Source organism: Falco cherrug, chromosome 5 (genome assembly GCF_023634085.1).
Source record: "Falco cherrug isolate bFalChe1 chromosome 5, bFalChe1.pri, whole genome shotgun sequence".
Lineage (NCBI taxonomy): Eukaryota > Metazoa > Chordata > Aves > Falconiformes > Falconidae > Falco > Falco cherrug.
The window spans coordinates 58,369,632-58,396,712 of record NC_073701.1 but is presented as its reverse complement, the minus strand read 5'-3'; the positions used below and the strand labels follow the sequence as shown (position 1 = coordinate 58,396,712).

The 27,081-nt window shown below is 38.6% G+C and overlaps 1 protein-coding gene across 1 annotated transcript in view; it reads right to left on the bottom strand.

Annotated features, from left to right (window-relative positions):
* Positions 1-27,081, bottom strand: part of TRHDE (thyrotropin releasing hormone degrading enzyme) — a 214,264-nt gene that overhangs the window by 161,598 nt on the left and 25,585 nt on the right. Inside the window, exon 3 of the mRNA XM_027812500.2 lies at positions 13,970-14,096. Coding sequence (XP_027668301.2) covers positions 13,970-14,096 — 127 coding nt within the window. The remainder of the gene's footprint in view (positions 1-13,969; positions 14,097-27,081) is intronic.

Below are 27,081 nucleotides of genomic sequence, written 5' to 3'. Positions count from 1 at the left end.
ACAGACAGAAAGAATCTTTACAGGTGCAACTTTGTAAAATAGATGACACCAAACATACAACCAATTCACCCTGAAAGTAATGCAGTATACTCTATTCATTTGAGAATGTATCCCCTGTAACAGATTTCTGAGGGGGTGAAAAAGATGCCCCTTCCTTGGGGTACTCCACACACACCTCTAGAAAAGTGTCAGTCACGAGACAAGAAGGAGGTTCATAGAAGGTGAATGCACAGTGCAACATCTCCATCAGAGCAGGAGACACGGAGCTACTGACAAAAAAAATTAGAAACTTGCATATTGAGGGAACACCAACAACAAATCAAAACTCACTGCCTTTCTATGGCACATACACTTCATTAGCATGCTTAGTTTGAGGAAGAACACTGTGCTAGAGTATTAGGGCAGAGAAAAGACATCTTACTGAGGAGACCCACCCACACGTGGGTGTTTATCTAAATCCAGTTCTATAAAGGCCTACATCAGAGATGAGGTTTTAGCAACTCGAAGACAAAAAAAGCATTTTCCTGTATAAGTGATGATAGATGGATGAAGACATGCAAAAAATCTTTTAAATACACCTACATGAGCAGTTCTGGTTTTAATATCAGGAACCAATACCAACATTATCAGGAATGTTCCACCTTCACACAAAGAAAGAGTAACACTGTGCCGCCTGGACTTGTTCAGAATCATAAGGTCAAAATGCCTTAATCCTGGATGTGCAGTGAAGGGAAATTCCTAGCTAGGAGTGTTAAAACGAGTTTCAGCAAAGCTCACCAGTCTAAAAGATCAAAGAATATGCTGTCACAAGACTGGTTCTGCATGGAATTACCTTCCAAAATATAAAATAACTTGCTTGTGAAGTCAAAAGTTTTGATATGAAGAGAGACATCTGTATTATCTCCAGTCCTATTATCTCTGTAGGAGGCCTCTTCCTATATATGAATATTGACATGAAACGATTTTACAGTTTCTGTGTCTGCCAACTTTTACTTACAGGCTACTTGAATAATGGAAATGAGCCATTGTTGTTAGGTCATGAGACAGTTCCTTCTTGCTAGGTGAGTTACACTCTGCCACCTTTATGTTGCTGACAGACAGCAAAGAGGGGCTTCCTGATGCCGGGGTCCCCAATTTTGATACCACAGATACAAAAAACATTAAAATCTTTACATATGAATCTTAAGAGTTACTTTGGAATTACTCTGAACTTTACCCTGCTGTACCATCTGTGACTATAATCTTCATGGGGTTATGGGTTCATGAACACTGAGAGCAGAGCTGTCTTAAGAAGTTCTGGATTTCACCCACAGCCCAGACACCCGTCCTCATCTCCACATTACAGTTCACTGCTTCTCAGCAGTGCAGCTAAACTGTGGGACCAGCCTGAAAAACAGATCTCTGGAAAGAGATAATTAAAAATAATCACCCAAAAATCAAAGGGAAGAAGATTACTTTACACCACTGAAGTTAATGTCTTAAGAAACTGCATGTAGGACAGAGTCTGCTTGCCCTACCTTTCTTGAGTCTGATGAGAGTACTGCAGCGAGGATCTGCAAGTACAGGGCAGCTAGAAAAAGGTCAGAAAGACTTGTGAAATAAGGGACGTCCAGCCCACAACAAGTAAACAGGACCCCTCTTCCCCATAGGACCCTCAGATAATGGTCTGAAAGCAAGCACACTGCCCCAGTTCTCTTATGATCCACAGATCCAAACTCATCTCATGCTTGGAAGTGAGTCTTCCTGTTCCCAGACTCTATGCCATGCTGCAAACACTTCTTGGTCCTATGGTCAGACTTGGCCCCATTACATGGGATAGCAGAAAGGTAGGAACTATGGCCGGGTGAGCCTCCATAAAAGACTGTGGCACCTGCTGACAGGGATTTGATCTACAGATAAGTATTTGTATAACCTTAATTAATAGGATCACAGTCATACATACATATTATTCTGGCTGTATTTTATCTGCATATGTTTGGCATTGTCTATGTGTACATATGTATGGTTGAAAGACAGATTAATGTTACAGAGGCATTCACAGAAAAATATATGTAAAGTTTTGGGAGGCTAGATCTACTTGTAGGAAGATCTGCTTTTATCATTTAAAATTGCATTATATTCACTTGTACTCTTTTATTTCTCCACTTCACTACTGCAACATTAAATTATCCTTCCACTGAGTATTTGGATTTGACCATTTCATATTCCATATCCACAACTATCAGAGCTGCCACACAGCGATGGTATTTTGATTGCAAAGAGCAAGCCTTTTTTTTTCTTTTTTTTTTCCTCTTCTCCAAAGATATAGACTGGTAAAGATAAAACACAGTGAATTCTTCTGGGGCTGGACTTTCATCCAGCTGTCCCCAAATGCAATATAAGCATCACAGGAAGCAGTCTGTTCATTGTTACTCTGAATGACTTACAGCAATTCCTGAATATCCTTTGGTCTCATCTGACAAGATTCTTAACTTTTTATTAAGAGCTACGTTATATCATTCTGTTATCAATCATAGCTTGTACAGTGCAGATCCTTTTAATCACTTGGAAATCGTTGTATGGTTTCTCCAGAAAATACCTGGAGAGATGGCATGCAGCATAAAACCACGTTTCTAATGAATCTGTTTGTTATTGAGTAACCACCATGCTGCTTCATAAAATTCAGTTGTCTGTGATTACCTTAAAATAGAACCAAAACTTAAAACATTTCAAGAATATGGAGAATAGGTGCCTAGGAAACCATTTTACATTAGCGGTGAAAAGACACATAATGCATTTTTCTATGTATCTAAGTTACAGCTGACAGTCTTGTGAAGCTTTATATATTTCCATGCCTGAGAATCAGCACGCTAGGAAGAATAACTCCCAGACCAATTTTGAAGTTGGAAATATTGAAGCCACTTGCATGCCCCTCACATGAAACTAAATCAATACTTAATTATGAAAGGATGCAAGTTCCAACTGCCTTCTGTTTCAATACATACTCAAATTTTATCTGACAAGTGAACATTTTATACAGGCCTGATCAGCAAAACATCTGCCTGCCTTCACCTCTCAGCACTCTTTGGCTTTCAGCTGTCTGCCTAAATAGGACAACAGAACCATGGTGCTTCTCCACTTGCCAAATGCATTATGCATAAACAGCCAGTAGTGATTATAAAATGCTTAGGTACTATAACAACCATGGGAATACCTCACATAATTTCACATGAGGAATTCAATGACTGGTTTTTGTTACTGTTTTAGGAGTTGCATAATAAACATAGCCACGTGTAATAAATGTTCTGTCAAAATACCTGTGCTTTTTACACGTGTTTTAAAGGAAATCTATCTATGGCTAATGTCATAGTGTTGGTGACAGACCAAACCCCCTGCTGAATAAAACACAAATAGGAACTCTTTTGCCATGATCAGTTCCACTGACAGGTCCTCTAGCGTTGCAGATCTGAGGGTTCTGTTATAAAGCCACAAACTTGGGGGCTATTCTGAAACAGTTTCTAAAGATTTATCCAAGCCATCCAGAGAGACAGCAATAGCTGCCGAAACTTACGACAAGGGTCTCCAGAATACATTTCTAAGTTCCTTTGTGCATCTTTCCCCTTCCCTCCCCCTCCCATCTGCTCAGGGATTCAACTGTCCAGTAACATACAACAGCAGAACTACACTCAGCTATGCTAAAGCTGAACACACCAGGAGAAAAAGTGACTTGGTTTCTCAGGACTAAAATATTGCCTGAGTTTAATTTCAGTGAGGAGTAACATATGACAAGGAACATATTTTTGAGTTGAACAGTGGGAGCTGGTTTAGCTTAATACACTTCCTGAAGTGTGTTATCGCTATGACAAATATGTATCTTCACGAGGACAGCTTTGTTAGAAGTGTTACTGATAAGAATCAGAGAGAGCAAAGGAAAACGCAGTCTTCACAGAAGTGATCCTGAATCTGGAAATGTTACATTTTAAATACACAAGCAGATGGCATTTAAATACATTAGAAGCAAAGAAAGGAGAATTCATACACAGCTAGGGAGAACACGGAAAGCAAGTTTAGCAGTATCTGCCAGAGATCTCCACAGCATTTCTATTAAGTGATTCTTCTAATGTCCATATACCATCTTAAGAAGCTTGCCAGCATGCAGAGAGGGAGGGAACATACAGTGACAATTCACTTATTTTGATGAAAGTTGTTCAGCCATCTTATATATTTTCATCTTTACACTGAAAGTCATTGGCTTCCTTAATGCAAAAATGAAGTTGCTTCAGGCATAGTGCTGCAAATGTAGCATAATTCATTGTGTTAGGATATCTTTTCAGTTACAATATCCTTAGCAAAAGCAATAAAAGGGGAGCGCATACATCCCTTTGAATTTCAGTAGCTTACAGAAACTAGCTAGTACAGGTGGAAGGTTTATAACTAAGCCAGCAGAATCTAGGCAGCAGCAATAGGTTTATTCAGCTCTGTAGTTACATACTTCTTCACATCTTTCCTATGAACAGAAATCTCTGGCCTATTTAAGCCCCACTTTAATGTGCTATAATCTTTTTCAAGACACTGTCATAATCTCTTGAAAGAAACTCCTCATGCTCTTTGATGATACATGAAAATGTATCTTCTTTACGTCTGTATCTATGGGTTTTTTTACAGTACAGAAGACATGAAAGCTCATTTTATACATCTACATATAGACTTTAAGCCATTTCTGATATTCAGGACATTATTAGTAAGTGGTTACTTTTTAGGAACTCTCACTGCATCAGTAATGCATAACTCTTACGTTTCAGATTTCCTAATAAGAATATTACCTGTATAGATATTTTTATGTGTGTGTACTTCAATCATCTATTTTCTTACTGGCACAAAAGATCCACAGTGAAGAAAAATGTTCTTGGTAGGGTCAATTAAGGAGTTTTCCTGATCTTGGTGCTACATTAAGTGTAAATAAGGTCAAATTTTTGAAATACATACATATATAAATGTATATATTTCAAGATCAACATAAGAAAACAAATAAAACCAAATGCAAGTCAGTTTAAGTGAGTCAGTATACAAAGTGCTTTCTCATCAGCTTTGCCTAGTGAAACTTCTGTTTCTCAAAGTAATATATTTGATGCCCTCAAATCAGTATCTAATTGAAAACAAACTTTGTCACAGTACCATCTGGAGAGTATAACAAACTACCCCAAAGCAGCACAGTCCTTCTAAAATTGCAAACATGGGGAGTTAACGGGAACAATTCTCCAGTGCTGTAGCAAAAAAAAACCAAAAAACCAAAACCAACCAACTTGTTTTCCATTCTCCTTTAAGTTTAGCAATGATGCTGATATGAAAAATAATAAAAATCACACACTCTTAAAAGTCCTAATCAGCATGAAAATGATGGCAATGTTATCAAAATTGCTGTGAAAACAGTTGCTATCTCTGAAGAAGAAACAATGCAATGAAAGTATTGTTGAAATACCCTCTTGGCCTTATCTTTTAGTCTTTTTGCATAGAAGTTGTCATTCCAACCATTCACAGACTCTGAGTACATGGTAGAAGTTACAAATTAGCTCTGAAACTACAGCCAAGCACCCTAAAAAAACTTTCAACTAACAACTTTTCAAACATCAGGATATCCTAAAAGAAAGCAGACAGGGAGCTGGGCAAACCATAACAGCTCTAAGTGCCTGGAGTGAGGGGAAGATGCAACAGAAAATTCTTTTAAGCCTTTCTAGCCTGCCTCAACCAAGGAAATAGGCTATACTGGTGTTGCTCTGCAAGTTTCAAGCTATATGAGCTGTCCTTCTGAAATAAGAGTCTGAACAGGCTTTGTCATGACATTACCTCTTCCAGGGCTGGAGAGCTAATGCAGCAACTGCAGGGCTCGGCAAGCATAACACTAGGCAGAGCTAAAACTAGTACAGAACACATGTTTATAGACAGGACTGTGAGAAAAGAGTCCATTGTAATCATTTATAGCTCCTCTTAGATTCATTTGAACTTGTTTCTGAGTCTAGCCTGTAACTGAGTCTTCTTCACTTTTCAAATGAAATGCAGGAGGCCAAAAACCTTTACCACAATGCTGAATGAGAAAATACTACTGAAACATACTGCTGCAGCTCCAGTATGTTTCAATCAAGTCACAACAGAAACCCTTAGAAAAGATTAAAATTGTCCTATACTCAAACTGTACATATAAAAAAAAAAAGTCTGAGTGAACTATGTTGGTGTTTGATAGTGTGGACAGTACTCTGTTACTTTTTTTTTTTTCCTCATCAGCGTAATAGCTTGATATCACTAAGCTTCACTCTTCAGGCAGGAAAGCCTCTGCTTCACATGTATGAAAAAACAGAAGTCACCATAGTATCCTTGGTTTTTTCCCCACACTTGAAACTATAGGGTTAAATGAAAAACTGGAATTTAATGAAATTAAGTTGAAATTATCTTAATTTAAAATTTATCATATGATTATAAATATAAACCAAACACGCAAAATTACAGCAAGTCAAGTAAGTCCTCAGTAAACTTTCTTATTTACTCAAATGATGCCATTATGAACACATTACTACTGCTCTGTGAGCTCTGTGTGTGGATATAGTTATCTTGAAGGTGCTGTTTAAACCATCAGTCACTGCAGAAGACTGTATAGGTGGGCTACATGTTTCATTAGGTCACCAACAGTCATTTCCCTTTACCATCAAAAGACAATACAGCTGAGCAGATGAGCACTGCTTCAGATGCAGACAGTACCAGGTTTCTACCTCAGTTCTGAGAGAAAAGGCCATTATTTCCTCAGTACTCTAGTTAATTGATATAGATCAAACATGTTACCTACTTTCATTGAAAGTAATCATTATAGGTATGATTTTTAAAAGGAAAAATTTCCTAGTTTAGCACATCCTACTGCAATCCAATCTTCCTACACACTGTCCAAGGATTCACACCCCTCTTCGTGAGCGCCACCTAAATCTATCACAGTATCCTCAGTGACGTCGTTCCTCTTTCTTCCAAACCCTTCTGTATTTGTTTTTCTGCCATGCAGCTCTCATCTCCACATGCTAATTTTCACAATGCCATACCATGCACAGAAAGTAACTCTTCCAATATCCTAATGACATATAGCCTCTATCCCATAATAAAAACCACAGAACCCAATGCCTATACAAACATGGAAGTTCGTTGTGGGGGCAAGCCCTAAACTCTTTTTCTACCTATGACAAAGCTACAGTTGCTGCTGTAAAAGGTTTCAGCTGCTGGTCAAAGTCTCTGATGAACCCTCTCAACTGTCAGGTCTAACAGGTTATCAAAAATCTTCATTAGCCTCCTCTTCAAAAAAAAAGTTAAAAATCTGGCCATGGTCAAGAGCACTCTGGTTCCAACAACACTATTCTGCAGTAGAAATCAGTACTGCCCTTCAAAAATATGATATTCATAAGTGAACATTTCTGGTCAAGAACAGTATGATTAAACTAACAGAAAGACAATCACTAGCAGCCCTGGAGAAGACAATCAGGGATGAGAGCTCTGCTCAAGCACAGTGAAAGAAGCTATAATGAAAACTACTTTAGCCACAGCTATCTAAAAAGTATTTTATTTCTAAGAACAAACATAGCTTTTTACTATGGCTGGAGCTGGAATTTTTCCCTCTGAAGCCCTGACCAGCTGCTGTTTTGAAGTGCTCACAGCTTAGAAATTTAAAAGGAAAAAAAAACCCACCCAAACAACCTCAGAGGCTTCAAACATCAGGGTAAAAGTGGCATAGTTTATTCTGTGTACGACTGCTCTGTACCAACAAATAGTCCTCTCTGTGCACAGGCATTATGCTTGTTTCAAGTAGCTGGTCAAAGAAAACAGCATGTCAATTTTGCTGCCTAAACATGGGAGATTGACCATTTCAAATGGGGCTAAGTTCTAAAAAACAAAATACATTAAAAAAATAAATCTATGTGGAGCTGTCTGGTATGGACCAGCCATGGCCCAACAGGATCTAACCTGGATGCCAGCAGAAGCAGCAGCTAAGGGTCTTCAGGATACTCCATGGCATTATAAAAGGTACCAGTTAATTATGTTTAGGCACATGAATCAGGTCCTTAGTGTCTCCTCTCCCACCCTCCCTCGTTCCAGAAGTTTTCTATGCCATTCCCAGAGCATCTCCCTTCTGCACCTCTTTCTTCTCAATTCAGAAGACTGTGTAACTAACAACTCATTCACACTTAACCGTTTCTAACGTTCCTTTCCCTCTCTCCTACAGGATTGTGATGGATTCTCTCTCAGTGGAAGAGCTCTTTCAGAAAGACTGTGTACAGTTCACATAGACGCTACAGCTATGATGTCTTAAGAATGCTAAGAAACTCTACAAAGCCTTGCCATGCTTTGGGTTAGACCACATCAGCATTTCTTAAATTTTCAGGTTGGCAACTTCTTAATCAAGATGCAACCAAACTGACAATCATTTTCAACTACTGCAAAAACAAGACCAAAAAATATTACTTACTGCTTTCATTTTATAGATGGAGAAGGAAAAATGAGCTATCATGCCTGGTGTAATACAGCAATTCCAGGTCAGAACTGGACAGGTGGCAAGAAGAGCTCACCTTGCTAGGGAGAAAGGCAAAGTATTGAGGGCAGGAATTGTGAAACTTTGAGCAGAACTAAAGCAAAGAATGCAGGCAACAACATGGAGGTTCATCCTTGGAGTATCAGAGGCAGGAGGAAGGATAAACAAAAGGGAAGTAAGAAAGCTGTAGCACAGCAGAAAGAGTGCTGAGGAAGATGATGGAAGATCACGCAGAGCAGAAGACAATACTGCAATGAACAGGTTAGGAACATGTCAAATAGTCAAGCTGATAGTAAAGCAATCAAATCAAAACGAACGGTTAATCACTAGTGCTCACAGCAAGTCACTTGGCTATCCTACAACAGCATCCAACACTTTTATTCTGGTCCTGCAATACCTCACACAGCAGCAGGCAGCAGCAGTCTTGCTCACTAAAATACTGACAACAGTCAGGGAACAGAGCAGAGGTGATTAAGTTTCCTTTAAAAATCAGAACAGTTCCTGTTGAACTTTTTTCTTTACATGGCTGAGCTATTTTTTACATCATAAGACAGAGTTTAAATTCTTCCATGACATACTTTAAAAACTGAATCCTGTTCTCCAAAAATACTCAAGAGCAAATGTTAATGGTCCAATCTTGTCTTGCATTGTGCAGCACATTCACTAAATCCCTTGGTAAATAGCTTTCTGCATTCACAATTTTGAAGTGTTTTATGCTGCATGAAACAAGACCATATCATTTTTGCATTATCAAGGGAATTAATACCTTGAACATACCTGTAAGGGGGTGGGGGGGAAATAACCCACCATAAACTGTATCAGATAAAACTCCAAAGTTTGCTGCATGGCCAATCTACAAAAAAAGATACTTCCTAAAGTCTTGGAATTTTTTTTTTAAGATATATTTTAACACTATAATGCTCACAAAAAATCCAGTTATTTATAAATTAAATATTGGTTCCTATCTGCTGACCTCAAGACAAAACAGCAAGGGGATTTACTCAGTCTTTCTGTAACATATGCAGCCATGTCCCAAAGTGAAATTCTGCTGTTCATTTTTCCACCTTTCAGGCCACTTTCAATGGGGAATTAAAAGCTTTGAAAAGGCCACGTTCTTCCCAACCCTGTTCACACCTCTCCATTATCAAACATCTCCTTCACAGGTCTGCATATTGTAAAAATTTAATGATACAGATGACAAATTAAGCTCAGAGGTTAATAAAACCTCTTACTTGGGCAGCTCTGGTAGGGGACTCTGCCCATATAAGATTCAAATCACCTCCAGGAAGATCTCCTTTCCATTGATGAATAAGGAACCTAGGGCAATCAGCTTTCTATTTTAGACACACCAGTGGAGTGCCTAAAGTTGAATGAATCCAAGCAAAGTGCCTTTGAGTTAGGCACTGTATGCCTAACCCTTGAGACAGCCAAGTTCCTTTACAGGACCCATAATGGTTATGCTAATTACATAGGTGTCTAAATTAAGTATCAGAATAAAATATACTGAGTTGTAAAATGAGTTTTTTACAGAAGAAGTAAATGCATCCCACTAACACCATGATACCGCAATGCTGTTAAGAGGAGGAAAATCAAGGCCCAGAAACCCAAAAATCTTCACCTGGGTTTCTTCGCAGTGGCTCATTTATGCACCACACCAAGTTCTATCAGTCTTTCATAACTGAAGCCTTATGAAGTTTCCCAGTTCCAGTACATGAAATATTCTGGAAAAGAGATTCTACGAAAACTGGAAGACTACAAACACATGGATAACCTTGCCAGCTCGCACAAAGAGACTGCCTAGCTCAGTATTCTTCTCTCCAACAGCAGCCACAGGCAGATGCACAGGAAATAGTAGGACCAGGGAAGTATAATTAGCACTCTCTTCAGTACTTCATAGCTTCTATTTTCAAACCACGGGATTTCCTCCCATGGACCGCCCCTCCAAGTACTCATCCACATCTCTCTTTGGACCTGTATAATCTTTTTGCATTTATAATCTCTTTTGACAAGGAGTCTCGCAAGCCTACCACCTGCTGCAGCAACAGTGAATCTCTTTGTGTCCTCTGCACCTGTCTCCTGCTAACCTCACTGGGTGGCCCTTGAGTCTTGGTTGGAAAAGGCAGTCAGCCCCTCCACCCCAAATCATTCACAACCGTCCACATGTAAAGAGTACTTGCTCACCCGGTCATTCCCCGTAGAGAAGCTATTCCAGTCTCCAAAATCCTCATAAGGAAAAGCTCTACGCATACAAAGATATTTTTCTCGTATTGCAAACTGAATTAAAAATAAATATGTGACACAAATACAGAATATTTTATATTCAACAGCCATAGAAACACAATTGAAAACCCTACTGCTTATCTTTTTAGAATTAAATAAAACTCAATGCTTTATCCACCTCTCATTTTAACTAGCATTTATAATGATATTACAGTCTTGAAAAAAAAAAAATCTGTTTTTTAAAGACCTGACTTACTTTTCAGAAATGAAATTCATACAAAAATTATTAGTTTAAAATACTACACAAGCACCTTCCATTTCAGAGTGCGATGCAAGAAAAAAAGCACAGATCTACAAGCCAAGTAAAGCTTTTAACTGTGGAAATTGGTTATTCAAATTAGAAAAATCCCCAATTCACATTCATTACCAGAATTCACATCAACTGGCAAGCAGATCTACTGTTCCAGTGCATTCAGAAGTTCATACAGACCAGGGGAGACCTAAAAAATCTTAGTCATTGGGTGACAGAAAGCTTCCCTCAGATTTTCCACAGTTCCCAATAGTAATAGAGGCTGCCAAGAAGTCAGAGGAGCCCGCAACTGGCAATAGCAACCACAGACATCTGACTGCCTGTAAGTACAGTAAAAAAGCCTGGTCAAAAATAGTCAAGTAGTCAAGAACGTCAGGACAAAGTGATTCTTACAGAGAACACTAGCTGTTTTATTAAAAACTCAGATGAGAAGCACTAGTTTCAAATGCTAAGGATCCTTGGAAATGGACCTCAATGACATAAGAAATGAGCAAATGAACACAGATCCCTCTGACAGAGCAACACATCCCAAAAGCCTACATGTTCTCAGATACTCCTAACATACAGAGTTCAAGTGGATGCCCACATACATGATGGAAGTGCTTCACCAAGGGTTACAGGTCCCTTGTCCCCACATACACCCCCCTCCCAGGACTGACACTAACAACACATTGCTCAGTAGCTGATTCAGCACTTGCATAGTAAACTAGTCAGTATTTCAACAACAGAATTATTTTGAAAACATAAATTGTGTTTTCAACAAAAATAATTACATTTCTTTATGTTCACGCTTGTTAGAGTTGGACAATGTATGAAACAAAATTTTTCATGTCTTAAAACATCTACATTTGAAATAGAATGCTTTTGTACAAAACTGACAGGTTTAAAAGGCTTTTTAAACCACATTCTTCAGTTTTCACTCCCATTTGATGGCATTTCACATTTAATTTATAAATCAAATTAAAAACTCCTAAAATGTCCCACAAAAACCATTCTGATTTGTCCTAAAACTTTAATGAAGTACACAAACCTTTGCAGCAGTGACAGCAGTGTATCAAGACAGCTCCAAGGCTTCAGAGAGCACAGGCACATTTTTGGTATAAATGCATCCTCCTGATGCACACACCTTCCACTGCTGTAGCTAATGCTGGTTTGTCTTCTCCTTCAGAAAATTCTTTAATACTACTGCAAAATCACTATCACAGAAAGACTTTTAGTCCTTCTACTCACCCACCAAACTACTGTCCCTAACTTTCCATTTTCCAGTAAAAAAATATATATACATATAAATTCAGCAGTCCTTAGGGTTAAAGGCAGTAGCGCATGCTTAAATGTAGTAATCAGTGTTCAGCTGAGCTGGGAACAAACATACCTATGTTCATACGCAAATAACATTTTTGAAAATACTTGTATCACTGACTTTTGAAATTGTCCTTATTATATTTACATTAAATAAATTTAACCTTACTGTAGTATACAAAACTTTGCAAACTATTTCCTATAGAATCACTACAGAATAATTAAAGTTTTCAAGAAGTATTCGTATTAACTCAACAATTTCACTAGAAATACTTGATGAAAAAATACATCCTCCTGTTCTGTTCCAAAGAGATCCATACTGGAACATACTTGTTTCCAATAAGATATTTTTTAAAGATGTATCACAGTGTAATAACGCATACAGCACATTGAGTTGAAAGACTGTATGTTGCAATTGTGAAAGATACTCTGACGCAGATACAGTCACTACTGCCTGCTGCTACCCAGCATCCTCAGTAGACTACCTGAAGTAATGATGTTCATCCTTCATAGTCAACGGAAAGTTTCTGATTATTTTTTTCCTTCTAAATTTTTGGCACCTATAAGTCTGTAACTTCCTTTATGAAATTATCATTACATACCTGAAGCCAGGTATGAAAGTATACACAGAAGGATTGATGCATGTGCCATGGTTAACCCATATGCCTGTAATCCATCATTTAAAGACAAGAAACAAATTCCACAACTTTCTTACAAAAAAATATCATGCAACACCCTCATCTAGCAACATCAATTACTTCATCTTCTACACCGTTAGCTGTAAGACTAATAAAAGCTACTCAGCAGGCAAGGGAATTAATGAAATAGACCCCAAGTTCCTGAGAGGATCACCTGTGGTTCCAATTCTTAACGCTTTGATTAAATACAAGCTCTCTTCCTGCTGCTGAGCAATACACTTTTCTGGATCTTGATCAAGCATGCTCCAAAGGAGGGAGGGTGTAATAATATGGTGTAAAGTATTCAGGTGTGTAGGATAACAACTGACTGCAGTGAAAGCGAGGAGGACAAGAAACTATTTAAAAAATAATAGAAATTGACAGCTTTTACATTTAGGTCATTTGAGCAGCAAAACAAGTTCACAGCAATTCTTTCAATAAGCAACAATACAATTAAGCATATGTACTAATCATCATCAATAAACCCACGTATGCCAACATAAAAAAAATAAAGCCTTGCACTATTACAGGTTCCCAGTTTCCACAAATATTTTCAATTCTGTTCCCTACCTAAAGCTGAGGGATCAAGATACAAACATTACAGAAGAAACATCTCCCAATGGCTATCTAAGGAAAGCAAGGACCAAAATAAACAGCATCAAAAAAAAACCCTAACCCAATTATCAGTGACAGCTGTGACAGGTCTCAAGTTCTCTTCCAATTGCCTAACAAATTTAAGTACTGTCTGCTTTCTGCTTCTTTCAGCGTGGTGCTGGACAGGGGACAATTTGGCCTCTCTTCCTCTGCAAGGAAGGGATGAAAAATTCCTTACTTATTGATCCTTCTAAATTAACCCAAACATTCCTTACCTTGAAATGTAGTATGCTCCGTTTCCAAGTGAACTTCATGTACTAGGGGAAATCTTACCTAATTTTGGCAGGGAATAGGGCACTTTAAAATAATCTTCATAAAATTCAATGAGTCTCCTTGTAATATTCAGAGCATAGTCCCCCGATCCTCTTCGGATTGCATCAGGCCTTGCATATAACCGCACCTATTAAAAAACAAAGTGAAAGACTGATCATTTCAGCATCTTTAAATACATTTTAAAGCTATCCTACCTGCAGAGGTGAATATTCCAAGGTGGTTGTGAGGTGGCAGGATTATTCTCTTAAAGCCAAATATGACTGTCATACATTTGTCAAAACATGTCATAGCTGAAAACCAGAACTTTCACAATTAAGGTTATAAAGTTCAGAAGTCACAATCTCCTACTTATGTTGCCAAATAAAAAACTTAATGCTCCTTGCATGAAAATAAATATTCCAAGAAAACACTTACATGTGTTTGCTAGAGATATGATGGGAGAGTGGATTAGTATAATGGCTCTCTGCCTACATTGAATGTAGGCAGGATGCAGTGGCTCCGTAGGAGAGAAGTTCATGGTTTGTTAAAGGCACATTATATCAAGCCCTGAAAGTATTAGTAGACTGGGGGAAAAAAAATAAATTAAAAATTGTTCTCTTTTCTTTTCTCCAGCAGTGACACAGTTACCTTCGATGAGCTATGGAATACTGCAAAAACAACCATTTACAAGCTCATTCATGTACACAAACAATTAACATTCCTGAAACCTCCACAACTGCTTCAGGCCTCCGTTTTCAGAAAGCAGTAAATTAAAGCTGTTTACACAAGCCACAGACCACTGTGTTCAGTATAAAACAGCTCACACATCTGACTACGTGGAACAGCCAAGTGAACAAAACTCACCTTCATAATCCAGCACTCAAGCATGACCCTGCTAAAGGAGGTAGCGGAAAGCACTGCCAGGTTACTCGCTATTCCCCATCCTTACAGTCTTTAACGCTTCCTCAGTGCAAACCAAGAAAGGGATATAAAGTAGAGCCACTTCTCATTCTCCCTCCTCATACGCTGTCTGATGGAAGCAGCGTGTGCTTTGTCTCTAGTGGCTCCGGCAGGTCTCTCCCTGCTGTACATAATGACCTGATACAAATGAGACTCTACTAAATGTCAGTCCTAATAATAATATCTGACTTGCTAATACCTTCTGTGTTCGAATTAAATCCCAGTCAGGGTTCCGTGAAAAGCAGCAGGGCAGAAATCAGAAAATATCAATGCAAACATAAAGGAGAAATATCAGTTTTGAAATGTTTCTGAATGCTCTGTTCTGGACCAAGAAAAGCCAATGGGATTTTCATCTTCAGTGAAAGCATCACCAAATATTGCTTTACTGATCTCTTCCTGAACTAGTTCAGTTATCCGAGTGGAAAATAGATATCAAACCTCAGCACACTGTACCTGTCAATTCTGTTTTAACCCACTATCTCTTTGTTTTCAGCATGCAGGCACATTATTCTTCGTTGTTACTATGTCCACCTTTATATTTTTGTAGTTCTGTTGTATTACTCAGTGCACAATCAACCACACGTAGTTGTCACTTGTCATGTAAAACAGGTGACAGTGTAACCTAATGAGACATGTAATAAAGCAGACTTCTCATAATCACCACCTGAAAGCATAAAACTCATTATCTGAATACCTCCAAGTCACTGGTTGTTTTTTGTGTTTTTTTTATTGCTTCCTTCCAAAGTTAACAGTGACATGTACATTAAGTGTTCCCTTATATACTAAACTAAATATATTTTTTTAACAAAATAGATATCAACCACGGAGATCCTAATTCAAACATCTCAAAACCTTTAGTTTATGGAAGGATGTTAAGAATCACAATTAGATTTGTGATGAACACTGTTTCGTATCATTAAACCTTTATACACAATTTTGCCTAATTGCTTTACTGGCACAGTTGACTGTATCAGCAAATTAGGAAAAAAAAAAAATGTCAGCCAACCAAGTATGCAAAAAAATCATTCAATTTGACAGTGGCCAAATGTGCCCATAATAAGGAATAGGACAACAGAAGGGAAGAAAAAAATAGGTACATACAAGAAAAATCAAGGTTCGACTTTCTGCATTACAACGTGTGTCTTGGCAAATGTAGAAAAGGCATTTAATGGTGTCTGAGATGGAGCTTGAGTACCAAAGCTCAAAAACCGCAATGCTGCAAACTTTCATTTGCCACCTGCGTGACATTGAATACAATTTTATTTTGCCTGTTAGGTTTCCCTGGGTGCATCTCTGCCTGCCCAGAACAGCTCTGAACTGCCAGGGCTCCATGGCTCACACCAAGGTCACCCCTAAGCTGGAACACAGCTCAGAAATTACCGGTGCCTTTGCCCAGGCCTCTCAGGGGCTTTGAGGCAACAGGCATTGCAGAGGCATGCCAACCATCTTCAGATGCTGGGTCTGCTTCTGCCTTTCACCCCAACAGCCACTGAACGTGAAATGTATAGAGAAACCTTAAAGAGACCGCTGCAGACCTACCCCTGGCCTCAGAAAATTCCCTCTTGGTTAGCAGAGGGCTCTGCCTACCTGGCTGGCTGATTTGGATGACACCTCCTCAAGTGCCATTCACACTATAAGGAGCTTAGTCCAGAGCTCAGCCTAAAGGCTGTCACCTATAAGCTTCAAATTGAAGCCCCCAGGCTTTCACACACCAATGTCCCTTAATGTGTATGGGCTTATCTTAACCATGTTTTATCTCCAAATCCATAAAATGGGGATTACATTATTTCCTTAGCTTATATTGAAATTCTGAGTGTTAAGTAACAAAGACTGAAAAGTTTTCAGATACTGCTCCAAAGAGGAGCTTAAGTAAATAAAACAGAATGAAGATTAAGACATGACATTTGTTTAGCATATTGTTTTGTTTGTTTGTTTACTGCTTTCATTTCAAAAGGCAGATATCTTGTGTTACATTATAACTATGTTGGACTGAACAATAACACATAATTATTATATACTTTCCCACTGGCTGTTTGATCACTAGGCTGTGAATTTGATTTTACATTAATTTAAATAAGAGAAAGAACAGAAAAATCTTCTGCAGGGTCAGACCTAAATATAAATAAAAGTAGTATGTGTTCTCCTGCAAAAGATAAATAGGTTTCTAGCTTAGGTGTGTAATTCATCACTCACTGCAATGGCACCTACTGCGTTGCAAATATTCGCAAAGCTCTTTTTCACAATCTTTGCAAAGTTAGGTTATGCTATTATTTTCATGTAAGGAAGTACAGAACAAAGAGACACTCTGTCAACTATACTTAACAGTTTTATTGCACACATTTAAAGCACTGCTTCCATTATATCTTATTGCAGTGGTGAACACTTTATACAGCTTTCAGTCTGGTCACAGGTGCCTTAGTTTGGGTATTAAGAAAATTAGTAACACACGATTAGTGACTAAATGAGACTGTATCAGTTTATGTGATTTGGTCTCGATATCGCATAGCAACTCCAGTGGCAGAGGTAGGGAGGGAATTCAAAGATGGCATTCAGCCTTGCAGCCACCTGACAGCCTGCACCAAGCACCTTCCATGTTTGGGAACTAGTAAGGTAGGACTGGTTTAGATAACAGGTATATTCACGGCACATTGGTTTTGGCCTGATGCAGTGTAGCTCCCTGTCCGTCTAAGTGACATAAATACCAGAAAAATATTATGAAGGAACATATTAGTAATGACACTACCATAATACTTATGAATATAAAAAAAAGTTCAGTCAACATAAATTCGGGGGCAGGTCCTGACTCCTTTGCACCTACATGTGATAATTTCAGCACATAATAAACAGGACAGGTTCACAGGAAGTAGAATTGTTCTATTTTGACATTTTAAAAATACATATTTTTTTTCATTAAAATTGGAGTATGTGGAAAAAAAGAAAATTATGAAAGGGTTCAAGAACAGTAAATGAAAATCTGCAGTCATTTTTTCACATTCTGTGAAATATTTCAGGTCAAACTGAAGGCTTTGTACAGTTCTGCTTTGCAGGTAGGAGGAATATGTAATACATTCAGCATTTTGACCATGGACATAAAAATTAAAAATCCATTATTTACAGATGTCTAATTGCAAAAAGATTGTTATCCAACCTTCTTCCTGCAGGAATTCACCAAAGACAAAGGAAGACCAGAAAGAACCACAGAATATTCCCCCTCTGGCACTAGAGGAAGACACTAATAACCTTTGCTAGATGTGCCACAAGCCTGCCAACCTGCTTCCCCAGAGAACTAAGGAAGCTGACAACCTGGCAGAAATCAGGATGTTACAGTAAGAGGCTTGCAAGCCTGAAGCATGCCATACACCAGAGCCCACCTCTTACTTTAGTATCAAATATGCACTTCTACATTTGAAGCCTGCTTTTGAAGACATGATTCTCTATGCCACCTTCTATTTTATGTATGCATCCCCTTTGCAAACTTCATCCTTAGAGTAGTGTTATCTTTTTAGCAGAGCATCACCTTGCTTGGTATCAAGACATATTTTTATTCTTTCGTTTATTGCAATAGTAAAGTTTGCTGCTCATAGTAATCCCATAAAACAGTCTGTATTCATTCTGCAAGGCATCTTTTCTTTAAATGTTTAGCCATCTTTTCCATGTTTTAAGACCACTCCAATTGCCATCACTGCCTTCCCTGATGCCCCGGGGGGATCACAGCTCACTGGATGAGAAATACTGCTCCAAGGCAATAAAGGGCACCTCTGTTTTAGCAAAGGAAAGCTTGTGAGAGCAGATGGCTCATTGGGCTCTAACGGCCTAACACAACACCCACTGATTTCAACTGAGTGACTCCTGATATGTACAGGGGCTTTAAATCAGACTTTCAGAGGAGACATGACTGATCCAGCCTCTGGGCTAGAGACTATTCTGTCAAGGCAACCCTCACCAACAGCGTTTGCCATATCTACAGCCCATGTTTATAGAACACTACTCAAATAGTCTTTGTTAGGCGGTGCACAGGAAAAAAAGAAAAAATAAGTTTTAAAAATATTCCTTTAAATGGCAGTGCTGTGTTCATGACCACTGATAGATAATTCAGAACATGAGGAACAGGACTGCTGACTTATCTTATGTTTATATCCCATGTGCTGTAAGTAAAATAACTCTCTGCATCTTGAAAACGTCCTGACACAGAATTTACACAGCCGTAATCATTGCTCTGCATCTGCCACAGCATCACGTCCAACAAGGCCACCTTTGTTTCAGACAAGGGGAGAAGATGCATCTGTAAGCCCAGCCCTTGGTTCGCACCGTCTGATACCACGTACATTGCCACACACATGACTACACAAAACCACTCCCAAAGGTACCCCCATCCACAGAGCCCCTTTACCTAGCCCTGAATGCTGTCACATCACACAGGCCTGTGGGACCACAAGAGACCTGAATATCTCTCTCTTTCAGCTTGGCACTGTTATAGCATCTTTCCAAGCAAATGTGGAAATGTTCCAAGGATGGCATCTACCCATGTTGCTACTGTCCTGACTTTCCCTCCCCCTTTTGTCCCTTTCTGGTCCAGTTTGCTACCTGCAGTTAAGTTTGAACAGATTGGGAGCAAACGGGGGGTACAGAAATTGAGCAAAAGTCTGAGGACAACTTTAAATCTTTTTGTTTTGTCAGACAAGCATGGATTAGGTAACCTTGTATCAACACAGGAATACACAATTAAAACCAAGTTTCCCCTCCCACCTACTTCAAGCAGAATTAAAACTAACTTTTTCAGGTGTTTTAAAGCAACTCGCAGGGCTTTCCCTTTACCATGTTTACTTTACATGTTTCCCTTTACATGTTTAACATGTTTACAGATGTTTCTGCACATCAACTGGTGTCAGAAATGCCACCCTGGGAATAACGCGTGTTCTTCAATCCCTTCCTCAAAAGCAGCAGACTCCACATAAAGCACAGTCCTTGGGAGGCCCCTCCAAACTAGCTCCAGCCCTCTGTGTGACTGTACCCACAGGCTCAGCCCAGCGCTGGTACATCTGGGATCGAACTCACAATGATCTAAAAAATCTCAGTTCAGAAAGCACTTATGCATATGTTTAATTTTAAATATGTGTTTAACCTCAACCATGCATCTATGTGTTTCAGAACACCCTAACATTTCAGCAGAGCAGCCACTTAAAAATTTTATAAAGGGGGAGAAAAATTTTATAAAGGGGGAGAAAAGTCATGCTCTTTGCTTCAAGATCCATAATAGTTCTGCAGCAAGTGACACTTTCAAACGAAAAACACATGCATTGCCTCTGTACTTAAAAGCTTCAATTTACTTGATAATCTGAGATCTCTTTTATCATTATTTTGCTCACTATTTTAAGGACATGTACTGTTTTTATTATTGTTACATAGATAAATATATGCTCACATCACACATGTAATACAGCAGACAGATGTCTGGATGCAACAGTCTTGGCTGCAGCCTCCCTGGTTACAAACCTCCCTTCTGCAAACAAGGCATTACCTCTCAAATGAGTTTTTAAATGGGATAAATTCAAAAGAAGTAACACTTCACTACATAAGCGAACAAGCTACAAGCCAAGTTGCACTAAGAACGGGTATGAATTGTTTCACGTGCATGCATAACTCCACAAGTTTTGTGTGTTCAAATGCAATAAATTTTACATCGATGAGTGAAGGAGAGAAAGAGAGAGGTAGCTGTAGTGAAATATCAATTCTGCTGTAGTGAACATAGTTAAACTTGATAATGGGAACAAATCACAGAAGAATGCCTTGTTTCAATCTCCTATTCATTATTCATCACGGACAAAACCCAAAAGAGACTGTATGGTAATGAAATGTGCTTACTGAATACCAAAGGGACAGCTCACGGAGATGTCTTTTCTCCAAACTAAGCAGTCACACACAGCACTGCACTAAGCATTTTTTGGATGTAATTATAACCAAAAAAATTTAATAAATTTAGGAAGTATTTTTTAAAGCAAGCTGGAAACAGTCAAGAGTTCAATGACCTGATACTTTCTGAGAAAACAGTTTTGCTGGAGATTGGGTGGAACTTTTTTTGAAGTAAACAAATATCATCTTTCCATCCTCATTCAAGACAGGTTTAACTGGTTTAATAAACCAGTCAAATTAAGAGAAGTCACCACTACAAATAAAGTTTATATGAAAGAAATGGACATGGAGGGAGTTCTACTGGTAGAGGGGAGTCTCAGGGAACAAAATGCAAGCACAGAGATGCCTGAACGTTGTTGCAGTGCAAGGGGAAAGAGGCTTCAAACAGACATAGCAGATGTTCCTGGATAAAAAAAAAAACAAACTCACAGCACAATCCTGAAGGGGAAAGTAGTGAAAGAACCTTCTGCAGTTCCAACTGACAGTGGGGAAATAAGGAATATTAAGTAAAGAGATTGCTACGTATTTTCAGAGTTGTGAAGGAGATGGGGGGGGGGGGGGGGCAGGAGGATAGTTTTCTGCATCTCCTTTCTAAACAAACATGACTGTATGGGAGAAGCATCTAGTTGTCTTATCGGTTTCTCATCTGAAGAAAAACAAATGCTGACAGCTCCAGCCAAAGGTACCAAAATACATTCCACCAGGAGGCAACACTGTCATGAAGATACGCTACAATTTCTAACTTCGAGATCATAAAATACTTTGGAAAGTTAATGAGCTGCACTCGCACATAAATCCAACCAATGTTCAGCTGGCATAAAATAAAATAGTGGCTATGTCACTGACCACAGTGCCATTAAGATTAATTTAGAGCACTCAGAATCTGTATCATCTTGTTGAAATGGCTCAGGGACAGAAAGTGAGCATGTTAACAACTAATGTATAGCAAATGTAATTACAGACACCATTTCATAGCCATTTCAGCCACCTAAGACTGCCACGATCCCAGCATCACATACTCAGTCATTCAGCCTTGACTCTTCCGTTACATCAGGCTAGAGTTCATCTCATCTCACAGCAAGCTGTCAGCCACATGATCTATCCAACTATGCCAACCAGGTGGATAGTGTCCAGGCAGCCCAGCTTCCTCACTTGGTCACCCATCAGGTCAGTGCTAGAGACAGAATGAGAAAACATTTGTGGAGAGAAGAGAGGACCATGATAGACTGGATACAGATAAATTTGAGTTATCACAGACCTTCAACCTAGGAGGAAAAACTTCACTACTATGGGGAATTCAGTGTCTAAATTGTTGAGATTCCCAGTGGTTAAAGACCCTTCCAGTTCTTTGTAGAAGGTGAAAAATCAGCATAGCTTTAAGAAACAGAGCACAAAGATTTACATTATTTACCTTTTACACATAAAAATTCTGTATCGTAACAGTAGTGGTAAAATGATGTAAGAATGGCTTTTTCCTCCAGGAAAAATCTGCAGCAGATGTATTCCAAGGGTTAATGATAGTTTCCATTTCCTTTGGTTGGACTGGGATTGGATTGACATTTAATAGAATTCTCTTATTCACACTATTTTCCATTGGCTATTTTATAGTCAAAGCATTCACATCGCACATCATTAATAAATAATATTTCACCTATACTCTAATAAAAAACAGAGTTACAGAAGTATGCAAGTTTAAAGAAAGTGCTAACAAGTGACCTACAATGTTCAGCAGCCCTACAGCATGCCCGATTTCATCTGGCTAGAGACTGCTCTGTCACAAGCACACAGATGTTACCTTAGAGTAATTCCATTTGAAATTATAATCTGCAGCCACTCTAACTGCTGATTTATATTTTGGCATTGTCTAGAGGCTGACAATGAGGTTCCCCTGTGCTCAGCCGGATACATAAATAGGAGTGAGAGTTGACTTATTCTCAAATCATTCTGTCTGAAGAGAGACAGGCAAAACATGGGGAAAATTAACTCTTGTTATCTCCATTTTATACATGAAGGATGAAGAAAACTGTGCTTAGTATCAGAAAGAAAATCTGAAAAACAGCTGGAAATAGAACTTGAATTTCCTTACTGCCCCAAACTGATAAATCATCTTTTCATCATAAATCATAAAATTACAATTCCTAAAATACATTTTCTGGAAAACAGCATCTTTTCTATTACAAATTTTAAAAAAATAAAATATCCTGGTTTCAGGTTCCTCAGTCACAATATGTTTTTCAAAAGCCAGACCTAAACTCTATGTCAAACTGTAGACCTGTACCTCTGAAACTGCTCAACTTCAGAAGGCATTCTGAAAACTGAAACTCCCCATGTTCACTCATGTCTAACAGTAACAATCCCATTCACATAATAACATCTTTCATCAAGTGGATACCAGGCTGAAACTAGGTATCTTTGTTTAAAGGGAAAGGCTATTTTATCGATCGCTTAAAAGTAATTAATTCACTTAAAAGTAAGAGATTTCAGCAAAGGGGTCCCCTACAAAATAGCCACTACTGATGTGGCTGTCCACAGTGTAACAAAAAAACTGGGAGGAGGTATACTGTACATGACAATCCAACCAAGATGTTTGCAAGGGCACGTCAGTACTTTCATGTTTCACATCAAATTCAGCACAATCTTAGAGGAAACCATAGCCTGGCAGATACACATTTCACCTTACTCATTTTATGTCTGCAGTAATCTCAGTTCATATTAGAAAAAAAAAAAAAAAAAAAAAAAAAAAAAAACCAGAAAAAAAAACCCCAAACTGTGGTAAATAAAGAGAACCGATGACAAAATATAGTCCTAAGAAAAGCAAAGCAGGAGCACAGCTCATCGCCTAGCTCAAATGCATTTACTCAATACACAGCTTATAACAGCAGCAATAAGCAAAAGGAACACAAGAAAGTATCTTGTGAGCTATATGTAAACTTAACAGAAAAACTATTTGCAAGGTAAACAGATCAGTACTGTAAGGTGCTGAATTTTAAAGTACCCTTTAAAACTTGTTGGCACTGAGGAAACTCAGCATTTTGTAGACAAGTCTGCATTGCGCTAGACTGAGCCCACAATAGTTTTTGAAAAACTATAGCTAGCCCTTAGGATGGAGGAAAATATGCACATGGGAAATTTTGTGCTCTGACTGGTATAAAATCCATAACAAAAACGGGTTGCATCAATAAAAGCAGCAACCATATTAACAGTGAGAGTTCCTGCAGGCTAAAAACTTGTCAGAGCAGAGAGACAAACAATTTGGCCAATAAAAGCAAAATCCATAAGCCACGAAATAGGGAAACAAGAAATCAAATTTTTTGTATGGACACACTTTAAAACCCACTAAAAAAGCTTCATTAAAGGCTCCATTTCTGACTCTCAACTAATATTTTAAATGTTTTTTATAAACCTTCCAAATCCACAGAACAATATAAAAATGAAACAAAAAAAGCTAAATGTGTTAATGGTATCCAAACACTTTTGCACAACTAGCCTCTTACAAAACCATGGGCAGAATGAGCACTTCAGCCAGAGAAAATAAATCAGGTAAGCAGTAGTTACCTATCAATAACTTCTCCAACCCATGGCTGGACAGATTCCAGATCCCTTCTGAGCACACCAATCTCAGTGTAAAACACACGAATTAGAAGAGGGAGAAAAAAAAAATCCAAAGGCAAATTGAGTTATAAATACAGAAAGCAAAATAGAAGGTTTGAATCAATTAGAACATTATTGCTATCTCAGGACTCCCATCTTAGAAAGATCAAGGCCACAACCAGGGACCAAAGTGATTAACCGCCTAACCAGCAGAGACACAGATGAGAAGTGGCAGATCACATGTACACGAAGAATCAGAACTGGCAAACAGAGGGGTTTTTGCACCTTAAGACAGAAAAAGTTGCAAAATTCAAGTACTCTGATATAACAAACTTAGACAAATGTGATGAATAATACTCTGAGGCATGCTGGGTTTAATCTACAGAACACATTAATATGGCATGTGAATTGTTTAAATTAAAATAAAAAACTATGTAATGTTTAACTGCAAGGTTATTAATCTAATCCCTTTCAATATATGAAATGTTCAGGTGTTTATGATTATAAAAAAATATTTTTGCACATTTTATCATTCACATTACATTCCTCATCTTAAAACTTTCACTACTCAAGACATATTTCCTATTAGGAAGATGCGAGTTAATCGGTGATAGTCTCTGCGTGCCTATGGAAAAGGCCAATTTACTAACACTTTCTGATCAGCCACCGTTCAAACAACACATCTGGTTTACATCTGGACAGCTAGCCAGTCAGCTAACCAGCTGAGATTAAACTAGGTCTAGATGACTATCACACAGGTTTTCCAAAATAACGATTTGGTGAAAGCTAACCTCTTCATTCATACACATATGCTGGTTAGCACTAAATTAAAATAGTTTGTTTAGAATAGGATCATATCAAGAAGAAACAGGATTAAAACCCTCCCTTATAAAAAAGTCAAGCTAATTTCTTCCCCAGGAAGCTAACTAGCACAAAGCAACAACATGGTCTGATGGATTATGGGAAGATGGAAAGAAAGGAAATATTTCTGAGACCTGGTTTCCAACCTTCTAGATGCTGCAAGCATGGCGATCATACTGCAGGCAATACTGAACTCGCACTAAAAACTAAAACTCACACAATGTCTTAAACAGCCTGCCAATTAGGGAAATAGGAAGACAAAGGCATTTTTACCACAATCATTTCTTCAGTTCCTAGCACAATAAAACAGACTGTGCAGATATGTTCCTTTGCTGACAGTGGAGCAGATCACCGTTATTTGAACAGACCTTCCTTCTTTTTTCCTAGTTGATGAAGAAAGCTATTCCCCTGCTTAGCTTCCAGCTGACTTTCACATCAATTTAACAGCTTCATTAGTCTCTCTCTTTTTAACACTTTAAGAGCCTAAGATAGCACTCCCTCTCATGAGGCATACCTTGACTTCACAGTGCAAAGTAAACCTTTAAAAAGGCAGGCTTTATTTGCTCTCATGGTACCTGTACCCACAGCATAAACTGTGTCTGCAACTGACGCATCTGCAGATTAGCAAACATTAAGAACAATTACGAGAGGCAATATCAACAGTGTGTGGGCAGCAAGTGCCCTTGTGCACTTTAGTAAGTAACTGATGAACAAATGCAAAATCTTTTGGAAGCTTCCATGGGATACGAACACTGGAAAGGATCAAGCAGTGACTTTGCACGGAAGCTTTCTCTAGGGTTTGGCATATCAGAATAGGACCTCAAGTATGCTTTTTCCCCAAGTTTCTGGTGCTTGACTCTGTCATTGGCAGGACCATGGAAGAGAAGGATAAATGGTCTCATGCTGTCCCACAGTTTGTGTACTCTAATTATCTCCAAGAAAGTATCAGTGAGGAGTGGGATCCCTGTGCTTGAAAATTTGACTTCTGTAGGAGGCAAACAGTCACTAACATCATGGGGATGCAGGAAGATTATTAAAAACAGAGGGGACTGAAGGAGCTAGGCTATGAAAGTATAAACTAATAACAAGTTGAGAGTCTTCAGATCAGCCTATGAAGTAAAGGAAACTGCTACCAGAAGCTTTTAAGAAAAGCATTTGTATAAATATCACTGCCTAATATTCTGCTGCCAGTTTCGCCTAAAGCTCTCAAGCAGCTTGTGGCTACCACCTCTAAAATACCTACTACACTTTTCTCATGAGGATCTTCAAAGCTGTCTCATTTCCTATTAGGCAGAGAAAAAAGGGGTGGGGGGGAAGCGATGAGGGAACAAGAAAGATATCCCCGGGAGAAGCATTGCTGCTGGACTGCATGTTCACGGTGCTGATTGACTGGTCCTTGAACTAGCAAACATTTTAAGCTTTGGCCTTTCATTTGAGGAGTCAATCTCATCATCAGCACCCCAGAGGATTAAGCCTTTGAGAGACAGCCTCCAGCTGCTGTACTTCATGGACTCCCAAACACTACCCAGCCAGCTGCTGTTCCCAAGTGCCTCCATGCATTACACTTACAGATCCAAACAGATCTTGTGACATTTGCAGCTGCATTCGATCATTGCCCTGCTTGCTCATGAAAAAAAAATTAACAAGGTTAGTAGTCACAGGTTATGTTAAACAATTAAAGAGTATTTCATTTCTGGTTTTCTTTCCAATAAGATGAAAAGGCTTCATTACTCACAAAAAACCCCCATCAAACTAACCACAAGATCAGGGCAGCCTTGTAGATGGTGAGCTCAGTCTCAAAAAAATGGTAA